The following is a 23,562-nucleotide window of genomic DNA, read 5'->3' on the forward strand; positions in this document are numbered from 1 at the left end:
ACAAAAAAGCTATAAATTTCAAAGCACAGCACCACAGTTAGTTGTAGGACATATTTCAGAGTTTAATATGGGTTACACTTCCACAATTTTAGGTTTTTACTTCTAGCTGCTTTAAAATACTGGAGACTAAAAGAGATATCAATTTAATGATTCAGCATTCATATTCATTTGTTAAATCCTATCTTCTCTGTATAACGCCACCATCACCTTTGATCTTTCTATTCCTCTCTTTAGGGGTGTTTGGGCTATGGCCATTCTAACTATTTGCTATTGGAAGGGTTTGTCACTAATGTGGGGTAGGGAGATGGAACTATCTGATGTTCTGGGGAGGCTGGGCTAGGTTTCAGAATTTATCTGGACGAGGGACCCATCTGGAGGTTGTAAGTTTCTGGAAAGTTCTCTAGTGCATGGAATTCTTGTGGAATCTTATATATTGCCCTAGGTGTTCTTTAGGATTGGCTGGAATGGTCCCGGTTGTGGGTTGGCAGATTATGATAGGCAGCAAGGTCTAATTGAAGCTTGAGTAAGAGCAACCTCAAAAGTGGCCTCTCAACTCTAGTTGAACTATCTTTCTCACTGATACTTTATTAGTTATACTTCTTTTTCCCCTTTTGGTCAGGATGGAATTGTTGATCCCATGGTGTATGAACAACTGATTTTTAAAAAATATTTTTATTGAGAAATAAACACACATACAGTTCAACCATATCATACAATCAATGGCTCGCAATATATTACATAGTTGTATATTGTTCACCATGATCGTTTTTGGAACATTTGCATCACTCCAGAAAAAGAAAAAGAAGAAAAAAAAAAGAATTCATACATCCCATATCCCATACCCCTCCCTCTCATTGGCCCACAGTATTTCAAGCTACCCAGTTTTGCCCTTTATCACCCTCTATTAGTTACTTAATTTTTATTCTTTTTTTTAAAAACTCATCTGTCCATACCCTGCATAAAAGGAGTACTTAAGACACAAGGTTTTCACAACCACACAGTCAAATTGTAAAAGCTCTATGGTTATACAATCGTCTTCAAGAATCACAGCTACTGGATCACAGTTCAACAGTCTCAGGTACTTCCCTCTAGCTACTCCAATATACCATCCACTGAAAAGGGATATCTATATAATGCATAAGAATAACCTCCAGGATAACCTTCTGACTCTGTTTGAAACCTCTCAGCCACTGAGACTTTATTTTGTCAATGGCCAACTGATTTTTGACAAAAGTGACAAGTCCTCTCAATTGGCAAAGAATAATCTCTTCAAGAGATGGTGCTGGGAAAGCTGGATGTCCATATGCAAGAGAATGAAGGCGCACCTTTACCTCACATCAAATACAAAAATCAACTCAAAATGGACCAAAGACCTAAAAGAACCAGAACTATAAAACTCCTAGAAAAAAATGCAGGAAGTGTCTTCGGAAACTTGTGTTAGGCAATGGTTTCTTAGACTTTATATCCAAAAAACAAGCAACAAAAGAACATCTAGTTAAATGGGACCTTATCAAAGTTAAAAAATAGTGTGCATCAAAGGACTTTATCATGAAGGTAAAAAGACAATCTATTCAATGGGAGAAAATATTTGGAAACCACATATCTGATAAGGGTTTAATATCCAGAATATATAAAGGCATCCTACAACTCAATAATAAGAAGACAAACATCTCCTTTTAAAAGTGGGCAAAAGACCTGAACAGATATTTGTTCAAAGGAGATTCACAAATGGCCAAAAAGAACATGAAAAGATGCTTATCACTATTAGCCATAAGGAAAATGCAAATCAAAACTACAAGATAACCGTTTCCCTTATTGGAATGGCTACTATTAAAAAAAAACAGAAAATTACAAGTGTTGGAGAGGATATGGAGAAATATGAACACTCATTAATTGTTGGTAGGGATGTAAAATGGTGCAGTCGCTGTAGAAGACAGTTTGGCAGTTTTTCAGATAGTTTAGTATAGAATTACTGTATGACCTGGCAATCTTACTTCTAGGTATATAACCAAAAAACTTAAAAGCAGGGACTCCAACAGATAACTGCATATCAGTGTTCATAGTAGCATTATTCACAATTGCCAAAAGATGGAAGAAATCCAAGTATCCATGAACTGATGAATAGATAAGTAAAATGTGGTATATACAAAGAATACATATTTTTCAGCCATAAAAAGAAATGACGTTTTGACACATGTGACAACATGGATGAACGCTGAAGACATCATATTGAGTGAAAGAAGTCAGACACAAAAGGACAAATATTACATGACCTCACTGATATGAAGTAATTGGAATAAACTCACAGAATCGAATCTAAAATTTAGTTTACCAGGGGATGGAGTTAGGGTAAAGAACGGGGAGGTAATCCTTAACTCGCGCAGAGTCTCTGTTTGGGTTGACTGCAAAGTTTTGGTAATGAATGGGGGTGATGGCAGTACAACGTTGCAAACATAATTGAATTATAAGTTGAATGTGGTTAGAGGGGGAAATTTTAGATTGTATCTATGTTACTAGAATAAAAAGTTTTAAAAAGCCATAGAACTTTACAGTGTGTCCTACTGTGAATGATGGACTGCATTTAATAGTACAATTATAAAAATGTTCTTTCATGAATTGTAACTAAAGTGCTACACTAATGCAAGATGTTAATAACAGAGTGTCATGTGGAAACTATTTTATGCATGATTTTTTCTGTAAACCTGCAACTTCTAATAATAAAAAATATATATATATAAGCACACAAACAAGAAGTGCTTATAGATTAGCAGTGACCTTGTCTAACAAAGTGCCTGGTTCATAGTAAGGGCTCAATACATGGTAGCTTCTTATAATCATCAACATCGTAATCATTAATATAAAAGTCACATCATCATATGATGTTCAACAGTTGCTTTTTTTTTTTTATAAAATATATCTTTTTTTTAAAGATAGTTTTATTGAGATATACTCATACACCGTACAGACCATCTGAAGTATTCAATCCCTGGCTCACGGTATCATCACATAGTTATGCATATATCCCCATGATCAATTTTGGAACATTTTTCATTACCCCAGAAAGGAAATAAAGATTAAAAAATAAAACCCAAATCCTCCCTTACTCTTTATCCCTACCTGCCCCCTCCCCCGCAACTGACTGATACTGCTGGTGTGGTACATTTGTTAACTGTTAATGAAAGAATATTAAAATATTACTGCTAACCATAGTCCACAGTTTGCAGTAGGTACATTTTTTACTCCATGTAACTATCTGCTATTATTATTAATTTTTTAAACATTTGCTCCTCTTATTATTTATTTATTTTTAATTCATATGTTTTACTCATCTGTCCATACGGTAGATAAAAGGAGCATCAGACACAAGATTTTCACAATCACACAGTCACATTGCAAAAGCTATATCATTATACATTCATCTTAAAGAAACATGGCTACTGGAACACAGCTCTACAGTTTCAGGCACTTTCCTCCAGGCTCGCTACTACGTCTTAGACTAAAATGTATAGAATCTATATAAAACGTATAGAATCTATAGAATGTGCAAGAATACTCTCCAGGATAATCTCTTGACTCTGTTTGAAATCTCTCAGCCACTGACACTTGAAAATACCGAATCTTAATGGCTCTAGGATAGGACTCACCAACTGGCGTTCCCTGCTTCAATCAAGAATGTACTAAAACACAGAAGAGATTTTTAGGAATAGTGAGAAAACACTGAGAATGAGCCTTTTTAAAGTCCAAGGCCCATAGGCTTTCAACTTGTACCTTTAATAAAAATGCAGGGGAGAGAGGCAATTCAAAGAGCCCCAGAGGAGGTGAACGCTTCTGTTTTGGAATAACTGATCTATTTGTTCACCTATACTACCACTTTCAGGCCAACTGGAAAACAAAGTGGACTGAAATGGTAGATTTTCCACATTAGCTGTGGCTGCTGCCTTTCCCTCCCCAGTATTCCTGCTTTTTCTTATGACAGCAACATCCACATAACCTCTGTTCACGATGTACAATTTCTGTTCCGATTTGTCAATTCTTTATGCTATGTGCTTTCTGACTTATGCCATTTTTGCCTTGAAACATTTGTGCTTGGAGCCACCATGAGTTTAATTTGTAATGTTTGACTTCTTGGATATTCCCTGCTGACAGTTGAGGATAAATGGCTTTAGCAGAAGATAAAGTCTGGGAAAAAATACCATCCCCAAATACTTAGTCTTTAAACAGGAACCGAGAAAAGGTATTTTTTTTCCCCATTATAATCACTGTTCTTGGGAATTATACCTCTTACAGTCTATGGGGAATTTCTTTATAGGTATCAAGAGTCTCAAATTTCAATTCCCTTCCATGGTTTTACTGATTTTTGTGTGTGTTTGTGTGCCAATTCTAATAAAGTCAGCTATGATTATAGAGGCTATGCTTAGAGAGGGATGGATAGAAATTTTCAAATGAGGGGGGTCATAGGAGCCACATGTAGTAGACTGAACCTCTGTGGTTTGTGAAATCACTGAGGACTGTAATGAGTGGCATGTTTCTTTTCTTTTTTTTTTTTTTTAAAGGAAAGAAACAAAGAGACCAAGAAGAAATGACAGCACAAGCAGTTCAGGGGGAAAGACACGAAGAGAGAGCTCTGGACATCCTGGTCCGGTAAAGGAAAAGAGTAAGGCAGGAAAGCAAGGAAAAGCCAAGTCTGCTAGTTCACACTGCAATTGAGAGAGGGGTGCACCGTTCCTGGAAGTACTGCAATACCAGGTCGATGCATGGAGTGGACAGAGCAAGCTCCTATTCCATCTCCCTGCTCCAAAAATCCATTTAATATATTTTCCTCAGATAGAGGACATATCAGATATTAAACTGATAAGAACAGATACTACACTTGATCTTAGCCAAAAGGCCGAGAAGCGATAGCATGTTTCTTAAGAACATCCAAGCAGTATTTTACAGTGCTCTATTTCTTTATTGGGAGTGAACAAACGGGGACGCATGATCAGCATAAGTTTTTAGCATCCTACAAGATGCTGTGGGGATTAAATAGGACAAAGTTTGAGAGCAGTCCTTTGAGGGAACTTCCACGTGTGACAGATCTCCTTCCTTTCTGAATCATTTCATACTCACCAAAATACAGCACTCTTCTAGGCTTCTCTTGAGTATCCTGTTATTGCAGCACCATTTGCTGGGTTTCTGTTTGTTTGTTTGCTTGATTTTTGGGAAGTGCATGGACTGGGAATCAAACCCGGGTTTCCTGCATGGCAGGCAAGAATTCTACCACTGAACCACCCTTGCACTCCCTTTCAATGGCTTCTGTTTTACAAGCCTTTAGAGCTTTGTTTCCCAAACTGTGTTCTGAGAGCCACCTACATCAGAATGTCCTGCTAGCTTGTCTTTTAAAAGGCCCTTTCTAGGGGACTCCTCCAAACTTACTGAATCAGAACTTTGGGATTGGGTGAAGGGCACTGCATTTTTAACAAGGTCCCCAAGTGACTCTCGTGTAGCTGGAAGCTCAAGATCTTCTAGGAAATGATTAATATTCTTCTGGCAGATGATAATAATTGATCACATAATATGCAATAGAGTAAAGCTACAAAAACAATAATAAGAAGAAACTTGTTATGAACTTGCCATGAAATTAAAGAATAGGACAACATATGATCACATTTAGGTTTTTTACTTCATTCGATAAAGTTACGGGAAAAATGCTCAGAATCAAAGTGGAATTTGGCTTACTATTTGTTGTGGCATCAGTGAACCAAAATTCCTAAAGGTACTTGCCAAGGAGGTAGCCTGTTCAGGCAGTTCTGAGCAGTCAGTGTGGTCTCCTTTGTGTCTTTATGGGAAGTTCATCAAAGAAGAATGGCCCAGATTTCCTCTAATGATTAAGAGGGACCAATAGGAAAAGATCAGAGGGTGGAAATGAGCAGAAACAACTGCTGAATCCTAGGATTCAACTCTTAATAAGAAAGGGTCCACACGTATTTCCCAAACGGGTGTCACTTAATCTTCCCATGAAGAAGAACTCACAGATAGATACTACCGGCAAATTTGGCCATAGGATGTTAGTTTCAAAGGTTGAAATGTTTTCTTATATGGCTTGGGTATTACAGAGTTTGCCTAGTATGGGAAAAAATAGATCTGACATACTTGTGCCAAGTCTGATAAGGAGGGTCAATTTGTTTGAGCCGTGCAAGTTGAACACTTCTAGCCACTCTCCCATCTGCTTATACATTCCAGGCGTTCTAGAACATTGTAAGGTGTTACCTTCAATACTTCCATGGAATTATTTAATATAAGTTCCCACTTTTGTGTTTCAGCACCTGGCCTCAAACTTTTTGGCAATGAATAGAAGCCTTACAATGTCTGAAATGAAGCTTTACCTATAACATATATTCCATCCCACTTTGTGTGTTTGATATATACACCACACATTGCTAAATAAAATGATGTTTATTATACTACTTTCAAAAAGAGCTTATTTAAATGAATGACTGTTTATACAAAGAATACATTTGGCACAAAAGATTTTCTGGAAATATCATCATATGGTTATCTTTTATCCCTTAAAATGAATCACTGTAAATTCGTTCATTTGTTTTTTCTCACTATTTGATTGAGAAAAAAATTTGCTAAAAATTTCCTGAAGTGAAACACACTTTAGTCATTCATTTATTTGGTAAATATTTATTGGGCATCTATTGTATACTAGGGGCTGTTCCTGGATGGATGATGAGAGTCAATTTCAGAGAGCTTATGATTTACTGGAGGAAACAGACATTAAGTACAAAATCAGATATCAAAAAGCAAGATTGCTGCTGTAACAAGTCTTCTGGGGGAGAGGTTTGATGTTCCTGAGGACCCATAAAATGTATGTAGTACTAGTCAGGGAAGTAACAGAAGCTTCCCTGAGGCAGTGACTTTGAGCTGTAATAGGGAGGCTAAGATCAACATTAGCAAGGTGAGGAGGGGGAGAAAGGATTTTCTGTGTAGAAGCAAGAGCCTTTTAAAAAGTCTGGTGGCAGGAAGAAGTATGGAAAACTGAAAGAATGTCCTTCTGGCCAGGGCAGAGGTCGAGGCAGAGACAGTGAGCAGAGGGCATATGGGGCAAGATGAGGATGGAGAGGCTGAAAAAGGCCATTCCACATGAGACAGGAAGATACCGTCACAAGTTTTCTCTTTAAGTTCAAAGCTATGGGAAGCTACTGTAAGATTTTATGCAGGGGTTGGCACCATTAGATTTGTGCTTTGAAGACATCACTTTTTTTACAGAGTGGGAGGCAGATTAGAAGGGGCCAGATTAACTCAGTCAGGAGGCTGCTGCCATTATTTTACATAGGAGATGATGGTATTTTGGACTAGAATGACAAAGAGAAGTAGACAAATTTGAAAGCGACTGAGAAGTGGAAATTCGCCATATTGAATGATGGGTTAGATGGAGGCTAGGGAGGGCAGTGGGTCTCTAGTAGTGCAACACAATGAGTACTGTTGCATTTCTGAGATAGGGAATGATGGAAGAAGACTGGGCATTTTTTACAAGACCAAAGGAAAAGCAATTATGAGTTTTGATTTAAGTGAACAAGCCTTTGAAACAGCCAAGTAGGTGGTGGGAGATGTAAATCTAGAGCTCAGAGGAGAGGCCTGGTCTGCCTGTATACACTGGTAAGGTAACCACCTGCTTATGGAGGCTGAAAAACCAGTAAAGATTGACCATGGAGAGGCAGCACGCTGAGAAGAGAGGTGCACCAACAATGAATAGCTGGATGAAGAAGATGGGCCTGGGAAGAAGGCAGAGAAGGAGGGTCCAGAGAGTAAAAGGAAGACCAGAGGAGTATGATGTGACAAAAGCTAAAAGAAGAGAATATTTCAAGAAGGAATTGGTCAACAGTATTGAGTATGCTAAGAGACAAGTACTATCAGGACTCAAAAACGTCCAATGCATGGGTGATTACAGGTCATTACAACCATGGAGAGAGCTAATGGGTTGGAAGCCAGATTAGAGGAAGCTGAGTCACGAGGGGAAGGAGGTGTAGAAATGGAGAGGTGTGGGAAAGGAGTGACCAAAGCCAACTCTTTCGGCTTTAAAAGGGAGGTGACAGAGAGGGAAAGAAAGATGAGGTTATTTAAAAGCCAATAGTAGAGGGTGGTGCAACGGCGGCTCCGTGGCAGAATTCCCACCTGCCATGCCAGAGACCCGGGTTCGATTCCCATGCAAAAAAAGAAAAAAAAAAAAAGCCAATGGTGGGGAAGGGGAAGTGGGGGAGTGCAGGGGTGGTTGAGTGGTAGATGCTCGCCTTCCATGTGGGAGACTTGGGTTCAATTCCTGGACCATGCAAACCACCCCAACCCCCCCCACACACACACAAAAAAAGAGAAAAAAGCCAGTGGGAGGATTCATTTGACAGAGAAACTGAATATAGAAGAGAGAAAGAATAATCTTTCTGAGAAGGTGGGAGAGATGAGATCCAAGGCAAACTATGATCATGCTAGTGAAGTTTTAGATGATTTCATTCTTAGTGGGTTCTAAAAGCACTAGTATGACTTTTAAATAGGTGAGTTTATTGCTGAGAAACCATAATTTCTCTTCTACTGTATTTATATAGGTAAATAAAGAAATTGGATTACTTTGAAAGGTGAGGCTAAAGCTCTTCTAAAATATATGAAGTGCTTGATAGAATGCACTATTTTGCATTTCTGTTAGAACGCTCCTGGTTAACAAACTGTTCACTCTTGTCCTACAGGTTTGTGGAAAGGCCTGGGGCGTTGAGAACAGCTGTGGTTTGAAAATCTGGAGATCCCATTCAAGTCTTAGCTCCCCCATTTGATTCCTGTTTTGGTGGATATGACATAACAAGGTTTTGCATTTTTCATATCCCCCAACTCTTCCAACTTTGTCAGCAATTATACACATTCCCCTTCCTTATCTTTCCCCAAGGTTAACTCCAAGACAAGTTGTGCTCAGAGAGATAAACATTAAGAAACAGTTAACTTTGTTAGCAACATGTACATGCCCTCTGTTGGTTCTGTGCCTTCTTTGTCTATGCCCACTATAAAATCCTGCTCTCCACTCTGATCAGTGCGGACTGCTTCATGGAGCTCTCAATCGACTGCCTTAAGTGTAATGAGACTCGTCTCCTGTACATAAATCTGCTAATAAAATGTATGTCTCAATAAAAAAATTATATATATTAAGTGCTTTATTTTTAAGACTATTATAGAATTCTCCAGGGCAGTGTCATCTTTCAGTACTCAATCTTATATGTTTATAAGAGGCTAACTGATTCACGTTAGTCTGTCTTTCGAAACAATTCTGTTCATATATTGGTTTGACTCAGCTTGTTCCCCCTGTGTAAAAGGACACATTTCCATGCAAGATTTGTTTGTGGATAACCACAGAGTGATTAATGTTTTGCACAAAGTATAGAGCCTATCAGACATTTTTTTTGCCAAGATCAAGAAAAGATTGTTGAACCAAGTGATCGAGGATGAAGAAGGAAGTTAATTGCTAAGGGACTCTAGGTCATGGGTCTTAGCTGGTTTCCCATTGAGGGTCACATGTTATTAGCAAATTCATTAGGGGTGCTGTATGCAAGTGTGTGCTGAAAAATTTTAGTACAATATTAAAATTGCATTTCCATAAGGTGTTGAAACTTTGTACACAGCAGTGTTTTCTTCCTATAAAAGCTTATTTTCCTAAAGATGCTATTTCAAGGTTTCAGTTTACTTAGATTTTCAAGAAATGTTGAGGATGTGTTAGTTTTTTTTTTTTTTTTCTAGTTGGGGTTTTAACATGGGCATTTCAAAAAGAATCCTACTTTCTTCCAGTGGGATCTTGCCACTTACATGCATACTCAACCATCCATCTATTTGCCACATACTTATTAAACAGCTACCCTGTGCCAGGCACTAGGGAGGGCATATAAAGATGAGTAATCCAAGGTTCTTCCTTCCCTAGTTTACTGTCCAGTGAAGACACTGATGGGCAGTCTGCTATTTGCAATAATGACGTGTGGGCAGAAGACAGTGATGATAGAGAGGAGAGGAATTTATTCTGAGATTGGGTGTGTGTGTGAGAGAGAGAGAGAGAGAGAGAGAAGAAGAAGGAGGAGGAGAAGGAGGGGGGAGGAAGAGGAGGAGAAGAAGAAGAGGAGGAGGAAGAAGAAGAAGGAGGAAAAGGAAAAGAAAGAAGAGGAGAGAGCTCGATCGAGAATGACAGTATGTGGAAACACATTAAAGAGAGAGGAATGTCCAAGCCACAGAGGCATAGAACAGGAATATGGGAGAGGGGAAAAGAAAGAAGATTTTAGGCCAGTAGCCGATAAGTGTGCATTTGTTTTATTTCATTAAGTAATCCGAAGATATCTTTGAACAATAAGCTGGAGCTCAATTTTATATAATCAATATGTATTCAGTAGTCACTAACAATAAATAAATGTGAAAATGTGAAGTTATCCGACAAAAAGAATCATGCTGTCTTGGTAATCTAACCATACTTAGCATGTAAGACCATGTTCTAACATATGTGGTAGGAGGGAAGGCATCGTAAGATGAACGCAGCCATTGCATAACTCCAAATTTGTTTTTCTCTTGTCACCTTTAAAGGTTTGTGAAAGTTGACACAGAAATTAAGTGGAAAAGCTTCATATTAATGAACTCATTATCACTTAGCCTACTGTCAGATTGGCATCAGGAGTGGAAACTCAGCTAGCCCATACCAAGGGTCTCTCTGCTGTCACCAGTCATTCTACTTCTCCTTACAGAGAAGTCTTTTCTTATCCTGATATCATTTGAAACCATATCTATTTCCCTATATGAAAATAATGGGCACATGCTCTTATGAAAGTAATATTTGAAGTCAAATTCTAGAGGAATCATGATAGAAGGTTGTCTGAAAAAAAAAAGGTCCTCCATTTTTTTTAGAACCCAAAGAGGCCTCCTACTGAAAATCACATCCAAATTCAAAATAGCTAGTTCTGAGAGTAACTACACAGGGGGTCACTCAGATTTATAGAGAAGAATGCAGGTGCCCAAACTGAGACGTCTCTAATCTGTTTTTAGTTGGGTATAAAAGCAAAGGCATCCTTTGTATTTCTAGAAGAGTGAAAGTCATGACCTAGTTTTCTTTCGCCTATAAAAAAATGTTGACTGGATAAAAAGACAAATGAATTCCAGGAGAGTCCAGCTGACTAACCCTTACTGTTAACATATGCTATGTTGTTCCAGGATGTGAGGCAGACTGATAAAGGGAATTGGCTTGGTTTTCCAGAAATAAGTTCTATTCTGTTAAATCTACTTGCTCAATCTCTATTCTCTCATTCATGGAGAATAGTGGAATCTGCAGTTAAGATCACCAAACAATTCTCCAAGGAGTCTTGAGTTATTTCAGTGATTTTTTAAATCTACACTGCACTTTAAATAAATGATTATCAGGAACTGAATCAGCAACTAGGGGATAAAAAAGAACTTCTATTATAATCATTTCCCACACATTATCATACCAAAGACCTTTCTCTTTTCTTTAAGTAGACAAGATCATCAGGGAGGTAGATCACTTCTTAAAAAACTTAGGCTTGCCTTCTTGCTCTTGCCAGTATGTTAAAACATGATGGAATAATTGTTTCTGGCATTTCCAATATTCACTATCCTCAACCTGGATTTGCCCTAGAGATTGAGATTTCAGATTCTAGGATTCAAATCCTGGTTCCACCACTTAGTAGCTGTGTGGCGTTGGGCAAATTACTTAACCTTTCTGTGTTTTGGGTTCCTCATCTGTAAAATGGAACTGATAATGGTGTCTATGTCGTAGAGTTGGTGTGTGAACTAAATGAGAAAAATACATGGAGAGCTTAAGTGTTGGTAATTAAAATCATTTCATGCAAAATGAGGTGTTAGGGATTGAGCCAGGTATACTGCAAAAGACAGAGTCAAGGCTCTTCTGCATTCTAGTGGGTGTAACCTATTTGTATGTAGGTCCTCAGAAGATATTATTGAGTGGACTCAAATGTGACGAGGACCTTCAAAGATCCGATTTAGATGAGGCCACATTGAATTGGAGGGGGCCTTCACTCATATGACTAGAGCCTTATAAGCAAAGGAAATTTAAACACAGTTGGTCAATGGATCTCATAAGTGAGTGAAGTCAGAAGTAAGAGAAGCCAGAGAGAGAGGTCACCAAGTGATGAAGGATTGCCTGCACCAGGAGACAACGGCTTTGGAGAAGGCTTGGTCTTCCTGACACCTTGATTTTGGGCTTCCAGCCTCCCAAACCAGAGGACAATAAACTCCTGTTGCTCAAGTTAACCCACTGGGAGGTATTTGTCATAGTAGGCCTGGCATCCTAAGATAAGATGTAAGGACCAGCTACAATGATGAAACAATGATGAACATTTCAGCTTCTCTGCACTGTGCTAGCATTAATTTTCCTCTGACTTCATCTGTACCTAACTGGATAAAAAACACTTTATTGGTCAACAGGTACTGAACTCCTGAGAATTTCTAGGTGTTGAGGGTGGGACTGGTAGGGAGAAGGTGATGGGACTTTTACTGAAAGGAGAGGAGAAACTGAAGAGGGGAATGTACCCAAGGGGACCATGTTAAGGCAGCTGTTTTATTGTCAATTTCTGAAGGATTTCCCAAGGCTTAGTCTATACTGCTATTAAGAATAATTTCTATTTCAGAATGTCTTTCCTGATGTCTAATTTAAGTTTTCTAATTGTCTCATGTTTTGTTCTTCATTTATGGAGATGCTGACTAGCACTATATATAAATTATATGTTGCAATATTGATACTTGAAAACAATTATTGTATTAGTTGTCAGTCCCCCTTAGAAAAAAATACCAAAAAGTCCAGTTTCTTCAGACTCCTAGACTTCAGTCTTCTTTGTTTAGACTCTTTCTCTTGCCTGGGGCTGACAGGGCATCTGGACCCTGTAGGGTGTCTGACAGAACAATAAGAGGACCCAGGCAAGTACTAAGACAGGCATAGAAGTGGGTCCTTTGTTTTATGTGGCATGACTTCGTTCAAGGAGAAAACAAGCACCAGCCTCCATTTATCACAGATTCCCAAATGTACTGGGTAGGGTATAGTGATGCATTTGATATGGTTGACACATAATCACAATCTTGAAAATATTGAATTTTAATATTCACAACTTTGCCATTTCTAAATGTCATTCATTCATTCATTCATCAATTCACTCACTCAACAATTATTTATTGCATGCTAAAAATGTATAAGGTAGTATGCTAGATTTTTCACCTGGTGAAAATACACCTGGTAGCCCTAACCAGATTATGAATCCCTTCAGAGCAGAGACATTGCTTCTTATCCATCTTTCTATCCCAAGACTCAGCCTGTAGAAGCTGCTTAACCAATGCAACAGAGGTGCATTGCATGAATAAAAATAAGTACCTTGCAAACTGTGCATGACCTATAACAAAATATTTATTCCCATGTCTTGATCATCTTTAAACTTAGAATTTAAGCAGAACATGAATGCAAATAGCATCTCCATGAATAACATGTTTGTCAACAGTATTATGTTAGAACTTTTTGCTTAGCAAAAATATACCATTTATATACCTACATAAAAATAAGAGGAGGCCAACAAGCTATAGAAACTTTTTAGGGAGGTCAGGGTTTTGGGTGAAAAATAACAGTTTAAAATAGGATTTTTTTTCAGCCTCAGATTCCCTTTCATGTAGCAAAAGGAAATGAGCAAAGAAATCCAAACACACAGAAGTTTTTAGGGCCAAACATTTTGATTCAATATGTTCTGCTATAAAATAGTTGGCCTTGTTTGAATGTTTATTGCTAGATGTTCTCAGTCTATACCTAACTGTGAGAAACACAAAAAGAAAGAGTTAATGTGCAAAATGTTCTTTTCAAGTGCATGGCAGTGAATTTGAGAAAACATATATTAAAGGAACACTTTGTGTTTTTAACTTTCAGTCCCTTTTCTGAGGCCTTCCTTGGTCCAATGCGATTAAATATTTGTTGAACTAAGGACTCAGCTTACTTGGAATGAAAACTAAGGGTCTCACAGAGCCACCTAAGAGAAGCACCTAATTTTGCCATGCTTTCCAATAAAGTTTCCTTTATGCTTTGTCTTATTCACAGATGAAAGAGATCTAATTAGAAAGTCTTATAACAGAGACCTTCAATCTCCTAATTTCTTATTTGCTTGAATTGGCTTTTTTAAAAATTGGGATGTTCATGCTGGCATCAGCTGATTTTAGACTCTGTAATTATCCAGCTGTACTCACACAGCAATCGGTGCCTCACAAAGGCTGGCCTCCTTAACTGCCAGCTTCTTCCATGCACACAGTTCCTTTTTCCCATGGGATAACACATTTTAATTGGTACCTCTCTGTGAGCCCCTCACATCTCCATCTGGCCAAATAAGCATACATATATTTTTTCGATTCAGCCTCAACATCTTGGCAGTTAACAAGAGACGAGGCTTGCCACAGTGGATAATCTTTAAGATGCATAAAATCCTAAAATTAGAGGAGTGGGTGCAGGTGGCGTTATCAAGGCTCTCTGGGGGGCAGCGTGTCTGCAAAGTGGCTTCGTGTCCAGCACTGTAGACACGTTGCTCTATTGGTCTATACTGCAACTCCTGGGCAGTGTCAGTGTTGAGACCCACATGTCCTCGCAGAGGGCAAATTAGTGATGAAATAACTTCATTCCAAGGAGACCATAAGTTTTTGAACTGAGGCTGGTTATCAACCTATTTTCAGCAGTTGGGTTGGGACAAATATAATCAGGGAAAAGAATAGCAAAATGAGTTCTGGAGTCAGATTAGGTTTAAATCCTGTCGCGTTACTTCTTACTTACGTGACCTTGGTTACTAAAAAACTAAAAAACAACAACAACAAAAACCCCTCTCTGTGCCTCAGTTTCCCCATCAGGAAAGTAGACATAATATTAGTAATTATCTCATAAGATCTTTCTGAGGATTAAATGAGATAAAATATCTGACACCTTTAGCCCAGGACTTGGCTCATATGCACCAACAGCTATTATTTTTAGGCAAGCCCAATAGACCAAATACTTTGGGCAGCAGAAAGAAAGGGGAAGGATGAGTCAGCTATGATGCTTTTCCTCAAAAATTCTTTACTCTTTAAATGGTTCGCTTTTTACACAGTTCAACCATCAAGCAAAAGTTTAAGGGGTAACTATGAGATGGCAGGTGTGTCCTCAATGCGCTCATTTAGCGTGGTCTCATTTCTTTGAGGCTTTGGAACACAGCTTGAGAGAATGCTTGGTGTTGGTTTTTTTTTTCTCCCTAAACTTCAGGGTCATTTGGGTTGGAATGAAGTATGTTTTCAAGACAAAATGTCCAATGCCCCTTTCTCGATAATCCCATATATGTAAGGTGTTGTTTCTCTCCCTTCAAACACCTTCCCTTTCCTCATTACCAAGTCAGTCCCTTTAGGATGAGATACCTCTCTCAGCATGCAGCAAGGGAGGGATCAGGCATAGGTCTCTGTGCTATTATAACAAGTGGTATGCCCATGAGAACAAAGGGACTCAAAGAGACCTGTAAATTGAAGGGACCCCCAAAAAGGTTCTGAGCAGCAAATCAGGTCTCTCACCGGTTGCTTTTTCAGGGTTGTTGCACATGAAGCATTGCCATGCGCCTGCTGCTTCACTGAAGCCAAACACATCAAAGAACCTCACTTCTTCCAGATGGAGCTGTACCTGGTCCAGATCCTGTTTCAGGAACACAAAGCACAGGGAACATGAGCTGGTCTGCCATTGCCGAGCGTTCTGAAACTGGAGATGGGGGACCTGGAGTCAGAACAGCTAATGCTCATTTGCAGTACTAAGAACTATGAGAGAACATCGAGACACTCTCTCTTGGCAAACCTTGGAAAAGAGCAGCATCTATCTCAAACTCTTCTGAGAGAGTGCTCTTAAATGCAGAGGGCAGTGAGAATGAGCTGCAGGGCTGGGTATAAGGGGAGGGGGCTGAGGATTTCTATTAGGAAGGGTATTTAAGTGGCCATGTGGATGAAGGGAATGCCACTGGGGAACTTGGCTTTTCTTCTTTTAACAATTTACATAAAATTGAGAATGGCTTATCCATATAAAAATATTATTGCTGGCTTTATAGGCCACTGATGCAAAGTATGGGGGGCTGGCTTCATCCTTCAGCCCTTGACTCCTGCACCATTTTAGCTTTCTGCTTTATGTAAAAAAAATATGCAAAATTTGCATTCTCTTCCATAGATATGGCTGTATTCGTTTTAATGGAAAATAATACCTTAAATTACCTATCAGTAAATTAATTAACTTTTTTTTCCATCCAAATGGCTGCGCAGAATTGACACACCAAAACGATTGTCATTTTTATGTGCCCTATGGCACACTGCCAATGTTTTCCTGCTTAAGATGCAGAGGTGAGAGGTTCCATTACACTGTAAATGGATGGAGAGTTTTAAGGTTAACCAAATTAAATAGTGCTACTGTCTTCCTGAGGCTTTCATATTATGTAAATGACTTGTATCCTCTGTGATAGGGTGGCCAGAACTGTACTCTTAGAAGGTTGATTTCCTAAGAGGGAGTTAATGTCCCTGCTAGCCTTGCATGCACACAACCAATTTATGTATATGTCCTCTGTTGAAATGTGATTTTATCCTCTTTCTTCTTCTCCGTTCACTCTTATCTTGCTGTTACATATAATAATAGTTCTTTACATTCTCAAGATCTGAGGGATGTAGACACTGACTCCATGGCTTTTTTTTGGGGGGGGGTGCATGGTCTGGGAATTGAACTCAAGTCTCCCACATGAAAGGCAAGCGTTCTACCACTGAGCCACCTGTGCACTCTTCCATGGCTTTTTTTTTTTTTTTTTGCATGGACAGGCACTGGGAATTGAACCCAGGCCTCTGGCATGGCAGGTGAGAACTCTGCCACTGAGCTACCATCACACCGCCCTCCTTCCATGGCTTTTAATGGATCTAAAATAAAGAATGGCCAAATGGCTATCCAGATGATATCCCAAAGTTCCTGTTTCCAAGGTCTATATGTCTAGCAGAAGGAGAAGCGTGCTAGACTGTAAGCCCATGGAGGGCAGGAACAGGTCTACTTGGTTCACCTGGTATCCCCAGAACCTCATCTAGCATCAGGAATGGATTAGCATCTTTTGTTTCCAGGTCAGGTGCAAAGTTCTAAAGTTTTCCAATGAACTATTTGAATGATATTATGAAAACGTTAAGGGAATTCTTTTTTAGAGAACATTTGCACTCACTGTAATGTAAATTCAATGAGGTCAGGGATTTTGTTGTTGCATAGCAGCTATAACCCTAGCATCTAAAAGTACTTGTTACATATGCAAGCATTAAATAAATATTTGTGGAATCATGAAAGCCATAAACTGTGACTAGAAATGAATGCTTTTCAGTGAACTTTATTAAGACTATTGTGGTTCATTTCCTGGGACTGGACATTTTGGAGGCTCAGCACACTGGATTCTGAGTTACTAACATTTAACACCATGTTCCATGCATTCCAATAGGCACTATACATACAGGAATGCTGTTTTAGCAAAAGTGATTTACAGGGTGTTCAATGGAAAAAAGCAACTGCCTCTTTTTTTAAAAAAAAAGATGTTCCCCAAGATAAAGACCGAAGAAGCACCTGGGAGTATGGTGGGTTTAAAAGGATGAAATCCATATTAAAATTTATGGGGAAAAAAGCAGATGTTCATAAATATCAGTTTCGAAACTGCTAAGTCTCTGAAGTTGCAACGTGGCCATTGGAATGCAGGCCATTTCTCTATTTCCCACACAATTAAGGATCAATTTTTTATTCACAACAAACGCTACCAGCAAACAAAGTGCTCAGATTAATACCTAGGCCTTCCTCAATTGTGCCTGTTCTGAGACCAGAAGCATCCCAGGTTGCTGCACATAATCCACATTGGTCTTGGCAAAAAGTTACTTAACAAGTTTAAGACAGATGGTGAGCTATACTCCAGTGCTCAAATTCAGAAGCAAAAAGCAGCTTATCTCTTCAGAGGATTTAGGTGTTGTGTAAAGGGAACTGAACGAAGATAGTAGTTCTATGAAGTGTGGAAGTCGGCAATAAAAGCCAACTATGAATGGAGAGACAGATGAAACACATAACGTTCCAAATAGTGGTGGAAAACCAAAGCCAAATACATCAAAATAACAAGCAAACACCAACTAACCATCAGTGATACCTACATTTTTGGAATTGTGACCTCTTATATATGCTAGCGGTCGTTATTTCTCTCCTTTCATTATCTTCTTTTCTCTATTTTCTCGGGTCCTGTAGATTTCCCAGGGCTTGCTCAAGAATTGCAGTACAGTTTCTATTTTTTTTTTAAGACCAGGGAATTAAAGCTGATTTGTTTAGAGAATTACAAACCACTTTTAAGACAAGTAGACACCAGAAGAGTCACCAAAATCATTCATATCTAACTCTAACTAGAATCACTCCCTGAATATATCAGTTCCAAAGGGATTGTGACAGATCTAGGATGACCTGCCAATAATTCTTTTTTTTTTTTTAACACTTTTATTGTAAACAGCAAACAAGCATACAAACTTTCTTGACATACAAACATTCTATACATGGTGTACAATCAATGGCTCACAATATCATCACATGGTTGTATTTTCATCACCATGATAATTTTTTGAACATTTGAATCTTTCCAGTGAAAGAAATAAAAAAGAAAAACTCATACATACCATACCCCTTTCCCCTCCCTTTCATTGACCCTACTTAATTTACTTTTAACCTTTGTTCCCCCTATTATTTATTTTTTATCCACATTTTTTACTCATCTGTCTATACCATAGATAAAAGGAGCATCAGACACAAGATTTTCACAATCACACAGTCACACTACAAAACCTACATCATTATACAATCATCTTCAAGAAATATGGCTACTGGAACACAGTTCTACAGTTTCAGGCACTTCCCTCTAGACACTCTAATACACCCTAAAGTGAAAAGGGGATATCTATATAATGCATAAGAATAACCTCCAGGATGACCTCTTAACTTTGTTTGAAATCTCTCAGCTACTGACAGTTTATCTTATCTCAGTTTTCTCTTCCCCTTTTTGGTAGAGAAGATTTTCTCAATCCCTTGATGCCAAGTCCCAGCTCATCTCAGGATTTCTGTCGCATGTTGGCAGGGAGGTTTACACCCTGGGAATCATGTGCCATGTAGAGAGGGTAGATGCCAATAATTCTTGCCTCCTGATGTTCACTCCTTGAGTACAGGAGGGACCTGTTACTTGCTTCTAACCAAGTATATGACAAAGGGGATGGGATGTTAATCCCATGATTATGTTTATGTTAACACTGTGTGCATACACATGCACACATTCACACATGACTCATCTTGCTAGTAGATGTGTAGAGAGACTTTCCTGCTGGCCCTGATGAAGTAAACCACTGTATTGTGAACTGCCTGTGAAGAGGGAGCCTTCAGCCAACAGCCTGCAAAAATCCCAGCACTCTGTCCTACAATTGCAAGGCAGTGATTTCTGCCAATGATCTGAGTGAGCTTGGAAGCAGACCCCTTGCCGTCGAACCTCCGGATGAGACCACAGCTCAGCCAATACCTCGTTTGCAGCCTTGTGAGATCCTTGGACCCAGCCCAGCCATGTGCAGATTGCTGACCCACTGAATCTAAGATAATAAATGTGTATTTTTTAAGTTGCTAAGCTTGTGGTAATTTGCTATGCAGTGCTGAAAACTAATACAAGAGATTGCGCCACGAAGAGGAAGGGAATGTGACACCCTTTTGGCCAATTCTCAATGAAAATGATGATTCTACTTAGAGGAATTACATGCCAAATCACTCCAAATCTTACTCCAAATCAGGACCCTCTATAACACTAAGAATACTGAAGTTTAAATTCTATCTGTTGATTTAAAAAGATGTGTAATCATTGTAATCATGCACAAAGAAGACAAGCATCACCTAATTCAAAATGGATAAAAGCCACCGGAGGGAAAAAGAGTTTTCTAAACATTTGATTATATGAGTGTTTATCCAGTTTTAGAAAAAAACATAAAAAATGGGAGTAGGAATTTGGAACACTATATGAAAGCCTCCTGCAAAGCCTCTTAGGGGAAAAATAAGCCAGGCAACATGGAAAGATGAGAGGATATTTGCAACATTATTTTGCTGACAAATGATAGCATGAGTCAACGCGATGGATTCTGTGAAAGCGCAAAGCGGCCTCTGGATCTTATAACATAGACTGTGTACTGTGGGGGGTGCTGGGAAGCAATTTTCCAGAAATCAGTGAAAGCATACATCTGGAAGAACTTTGGGTTCTGGCACATTTAAATTCTGTTCCAAAGCTGTTTGTGCACAGACACAAAACACATGATTGCCTCATGTGTGCCTATGGTTAATAGAATCAGCTCTAGGCACATATTTCAAGTATGTTTTAAGAAAAATAAAGAGTATTTTTTTTTAACAAACCACAATATTTTCACATAAAAATGAGGATTTACGTCTTTTAGAGTTATTTCTAGTGCACACACTCTAACTACATGAAGTCTAGGGTGTGAAATAAACTTCTTGAGAGAAGAAAATGAACAATTCATCTTTTTATATAGTTCCATTCTGCTTAGTCTTAGTGTTTTGTTGGAATCACTGGATGTTGAATGAGTAAGCTGTTCAAACAGACTTGCAAGAATATCTATGCTGTAGTTTAATTATTTATTTATTGCCTTTCAACTTCAGAAAACTTTTACAATTTAATTTGATTCCTAATACCTTCTAAGTGTGAGGAACCAGGGATAACAGAGGAAAGAGACACCAAGAAAGGAAGAAGGTAATTCATTGGGCCCAAAGTACTCCTCAGATAGGAAAACTGGAATGCACCTTAATTTGTGCGTGAATATGATTGTTATTGAGTAGTTTCTGGTATGGCTCTTTAGTCACTCTTTGCACAATACTTAAGGGTCTAAGACTCTTTAGGTCCTTAACTGTAGTGAAACGCCTTAGCAAGAAGACTTCTTTCTATTTTTGTGCCAGTTTGAAGCTATTATGTACCCCAGAAAAGATTTGTCCTTTAAACTCATTTAATATTGCTGGGTGGAATCTTTTTTATTGTTTCCATGGAGATGTGACCCACCCAACTGTGGCTGGTAACTTTTTTTTTATTAATTAAAAAAAAAATTTAACAATAAACGAACAAAAACATTAACATATGATCATTCTGTTCTACATATATAATCAGTAATTCACAATATCATCACATAGTTGCATATTCATCGTTTCTTAGAACATTTGCATCAATTCAGAAAAAGAAATAAAAAGACAACAGAAAAAGAAATAAAACAAAAACAGAAAAAAAAGATTATACATACCATACCCCTTACCCCTCGCTTTCATTGATCGCTAGCATTTCAAACTAAATTTATTTTAACATTTGTTCCCCCTATTATTTATTTTTGTTCCATATGTTCTACTCATCTGTTGACAAGGTAGATAAAAGGAACATCAGACACAAGGTTTTCACAATCACACAGTCACATTGTGAAAGCTATCTCATTAGTCAATCATCATCAAGAAACATGGCTACTGGAACACAGCTGTACATTTTCAGGCAGTTCCCTCCAGTCTCTCCACTATATCTTGGATAACAAGGTGGTATCTACTTAATGTGTAAGAATAACCTCCAGGATAACCTCTCAACTCTGTTTGGAATCTCTCAGCCATTGATGCTTTGTTTCATTTCACTATTCCCCCCTTTTGGTCGAGAAAGTTTTCTCAATTCCTTGATGCTGGGTCTCAGCTCATTCTAGGGTTTTTCTCAATCCCTTGATGCTGACTCTCAGCTCATTCTAGGGTTTTTCTCAATCCCTTGATGCTGACTCTCAGCTCATTCTAGGGTTTTTCTCAATCCCTTGATGCTGAGTCTCAGCTCATTCTAGGATTTCTGTTCCATATTGCCAGGAAGGTCCACACCCCTGGGAGTCATGTCCCACGTAGAAAGGGGGAGGGTGGTGAGTTTGCTTGTTGTGTTGGCTAGAGAGAAGGGCCACATCTGAGCAACAAAAGAGGCTCTCTTGGGGGTGACTCTTAGGCCTAATTTTAAGTAGACTTGACCTATCCTTCGTGGGGTTAAGTTTCATACGAACAAACCCCAAGACTGGGGGCTCGGCCTATAGCTTTGATTGTTGTGGATGGTAATTTTTGATTAGATGGTTTCCAAGGAGATGTGTCTCCACCTGTTCAAGATTGGATTGCTTAGTAGAGCCCTTTAAGAGGGAACCATTTTGGAAAAAGCTTCAGAGCCACAAGAGCCACCCCAACAGACCCAACAGAATGGACAGAACCCCAGGGAAGCCGTTGAAGATTCCTAGAGAGAAAGCTGGTAGATGTTGCCATGTGACTTTCCAGCTGAGAAACAAACCCTGAACGTCATCAGCCTTCTTGAACTGAGGTATCTTTTCCTGGGTTTCTTAATTTGGACATTTTCACCACCTAAACTTGCAACTTAACAAATTCCTTTTTTTAAAAGCTGTTCTGTTTCAGGATATTACATTCTGGCAGCTTGCAAGCTAGAATAATATTATATTGTAGTGTCTAAAAATAGTATTTAGCCCATATTAGATGTTCAGTGATTTAATTTTTTTAATTAATTGAGGCACATGGATCTTATCTGTAATATATTAACAGAAGCATTTAGGCTTTAAATTTTCACATATATTCAGCTATGATCATTAAGCCTTTTCAGAGCACATTTAATTTTTAGAAATATACCTGCATTTACATGAATATTACAGGAATTCATTTAATTTTATTTAATAAATTTTAAAGCAATGCTAAGAATTGAAGAAGGATGTTTATTTGAATCCATCAATATGGTCTGTTGACTGCTTGCTGTCAAGTTTCTCAGTTTTTCTGGATCATCAGTTCTCAGGAAGGACTGGCATCAAGAATACCCAGGGAAATTGTTACAAACATCAGTTACAGGTCCCACCCTGAGAAGTCTAACCTGATAAGTGTGGGGTGGGGTCTGGGCACTTGGATTTTTAAAGGAGCTCCCCAGATATGCCCCGAGTAGGGTAAAATACAGAAATCAATCCTACTCCCTTGAGAGCAGATGTAGGGCTGACTAACCCATGCCCATTAATTGGTATTTGAGGAATTTATCAATTATATCCTCCTGTGCATGTACTCATACTTTTACACTTACTTAGGCACTCATAATGAAACAGAGTCTGATCTTAAGAGCAAAATTTCCTTTTTTGAAAATCAGAGATCAGTTAATAGACAAATTGCACAATACAGAAGGAAGAGAAGGGCTGAAAGTTGAATTTGTTGGGCCTACTTTGAAAGCTGGCAGAATGCTGGGGTGGGTGGGGATGGACATGAAGCAGAGGCAGCAGAGAACACTGACGTGAAAGAACTCATCGAGTCCCCCGACATTCCACATGGATGTCACACATGCGCTCATTTCTTGGCTCTCATTTCCTACCTCAGATTAGTGAGGACACTCTGGGTGTACATGACTATATGAGGTCAGTGTAGCTAACCCCCTGTCACTCCTGATCCCCAAGTAG

At 38.7% G+C, this 23,562-nt stretch overlaps 1 protein-coding gene, 1 long non-coding RNA gene and 1 other non-coding gene across 6 annotated transcripts in view; 1 reads left to right on the forward strand and 2 right to left on the reverse strand.

The window, feature by feature from the left end:
* LOC143684168 (uncharacterized) overlaps window positions 1-4,664 on the forward strand; it is a 95,869-nt gene extending 91,205 nt beyond the window's left edge. Inside the window, exon 4 of the long non-coding RNA XR_013175888.1 lies at window positions 4,554-4,664. This is a non-coding gene — a long non-coding RNA (uncharacterized LOC143684168). The remainder of the gene's footprint in view (window positions 1-4,553) is intronic.
* The window catches only part of VEPH1 (ventricular zone expressed PH domain containing 1), a 261,065-nt gene that overhangs the window by 15,913 nt on the left and 221,590 nt on the right, over window positions 1-23,562 (reverse strand). For 3 of the 4 annotated variants that reach the window (XM_077160878.1, XM_077160876.1, XM_077160877.1), the window contains one exon: window positions 15,583-15,700. The exons of the other annotated variant lie outside the window; for it this stretch is intronic. In XM_077160878.1, coding sequence (XP_077016993.1) covers window positions 15,583-15,700 — 118 coding nt within the window. The remainder of the gene's footprint in view (window positions 1-15,582; window positions 15,701-23,562) is intronic. 4 annotated transcript variants of the gene reach the window in all.
* Window positions 4,710-4,900, reverse strand: LOC143685336 (U2 spliceosomal RNA). Its single transcript, XR_013176582.1, has one exon. It is a non-coding gene; the product is annotated as a U2 spliceosomal RNA (small nuclear RNA).

Source organism: Tamandua tetradactyla, chromosome 5 (genome assembly GCF_023851605.1).
Source record: "Tamandua tetradactyla isolate mTamTet1 chromosome 5, mTamTet1.pri, whole genome shotgun sequence".
NCBI lineage: Eukaryota > Metazoa > Chordata > Mammalia > Pilosa > Myrmecophagidae > Tamandua > Tamandua tetradactyla.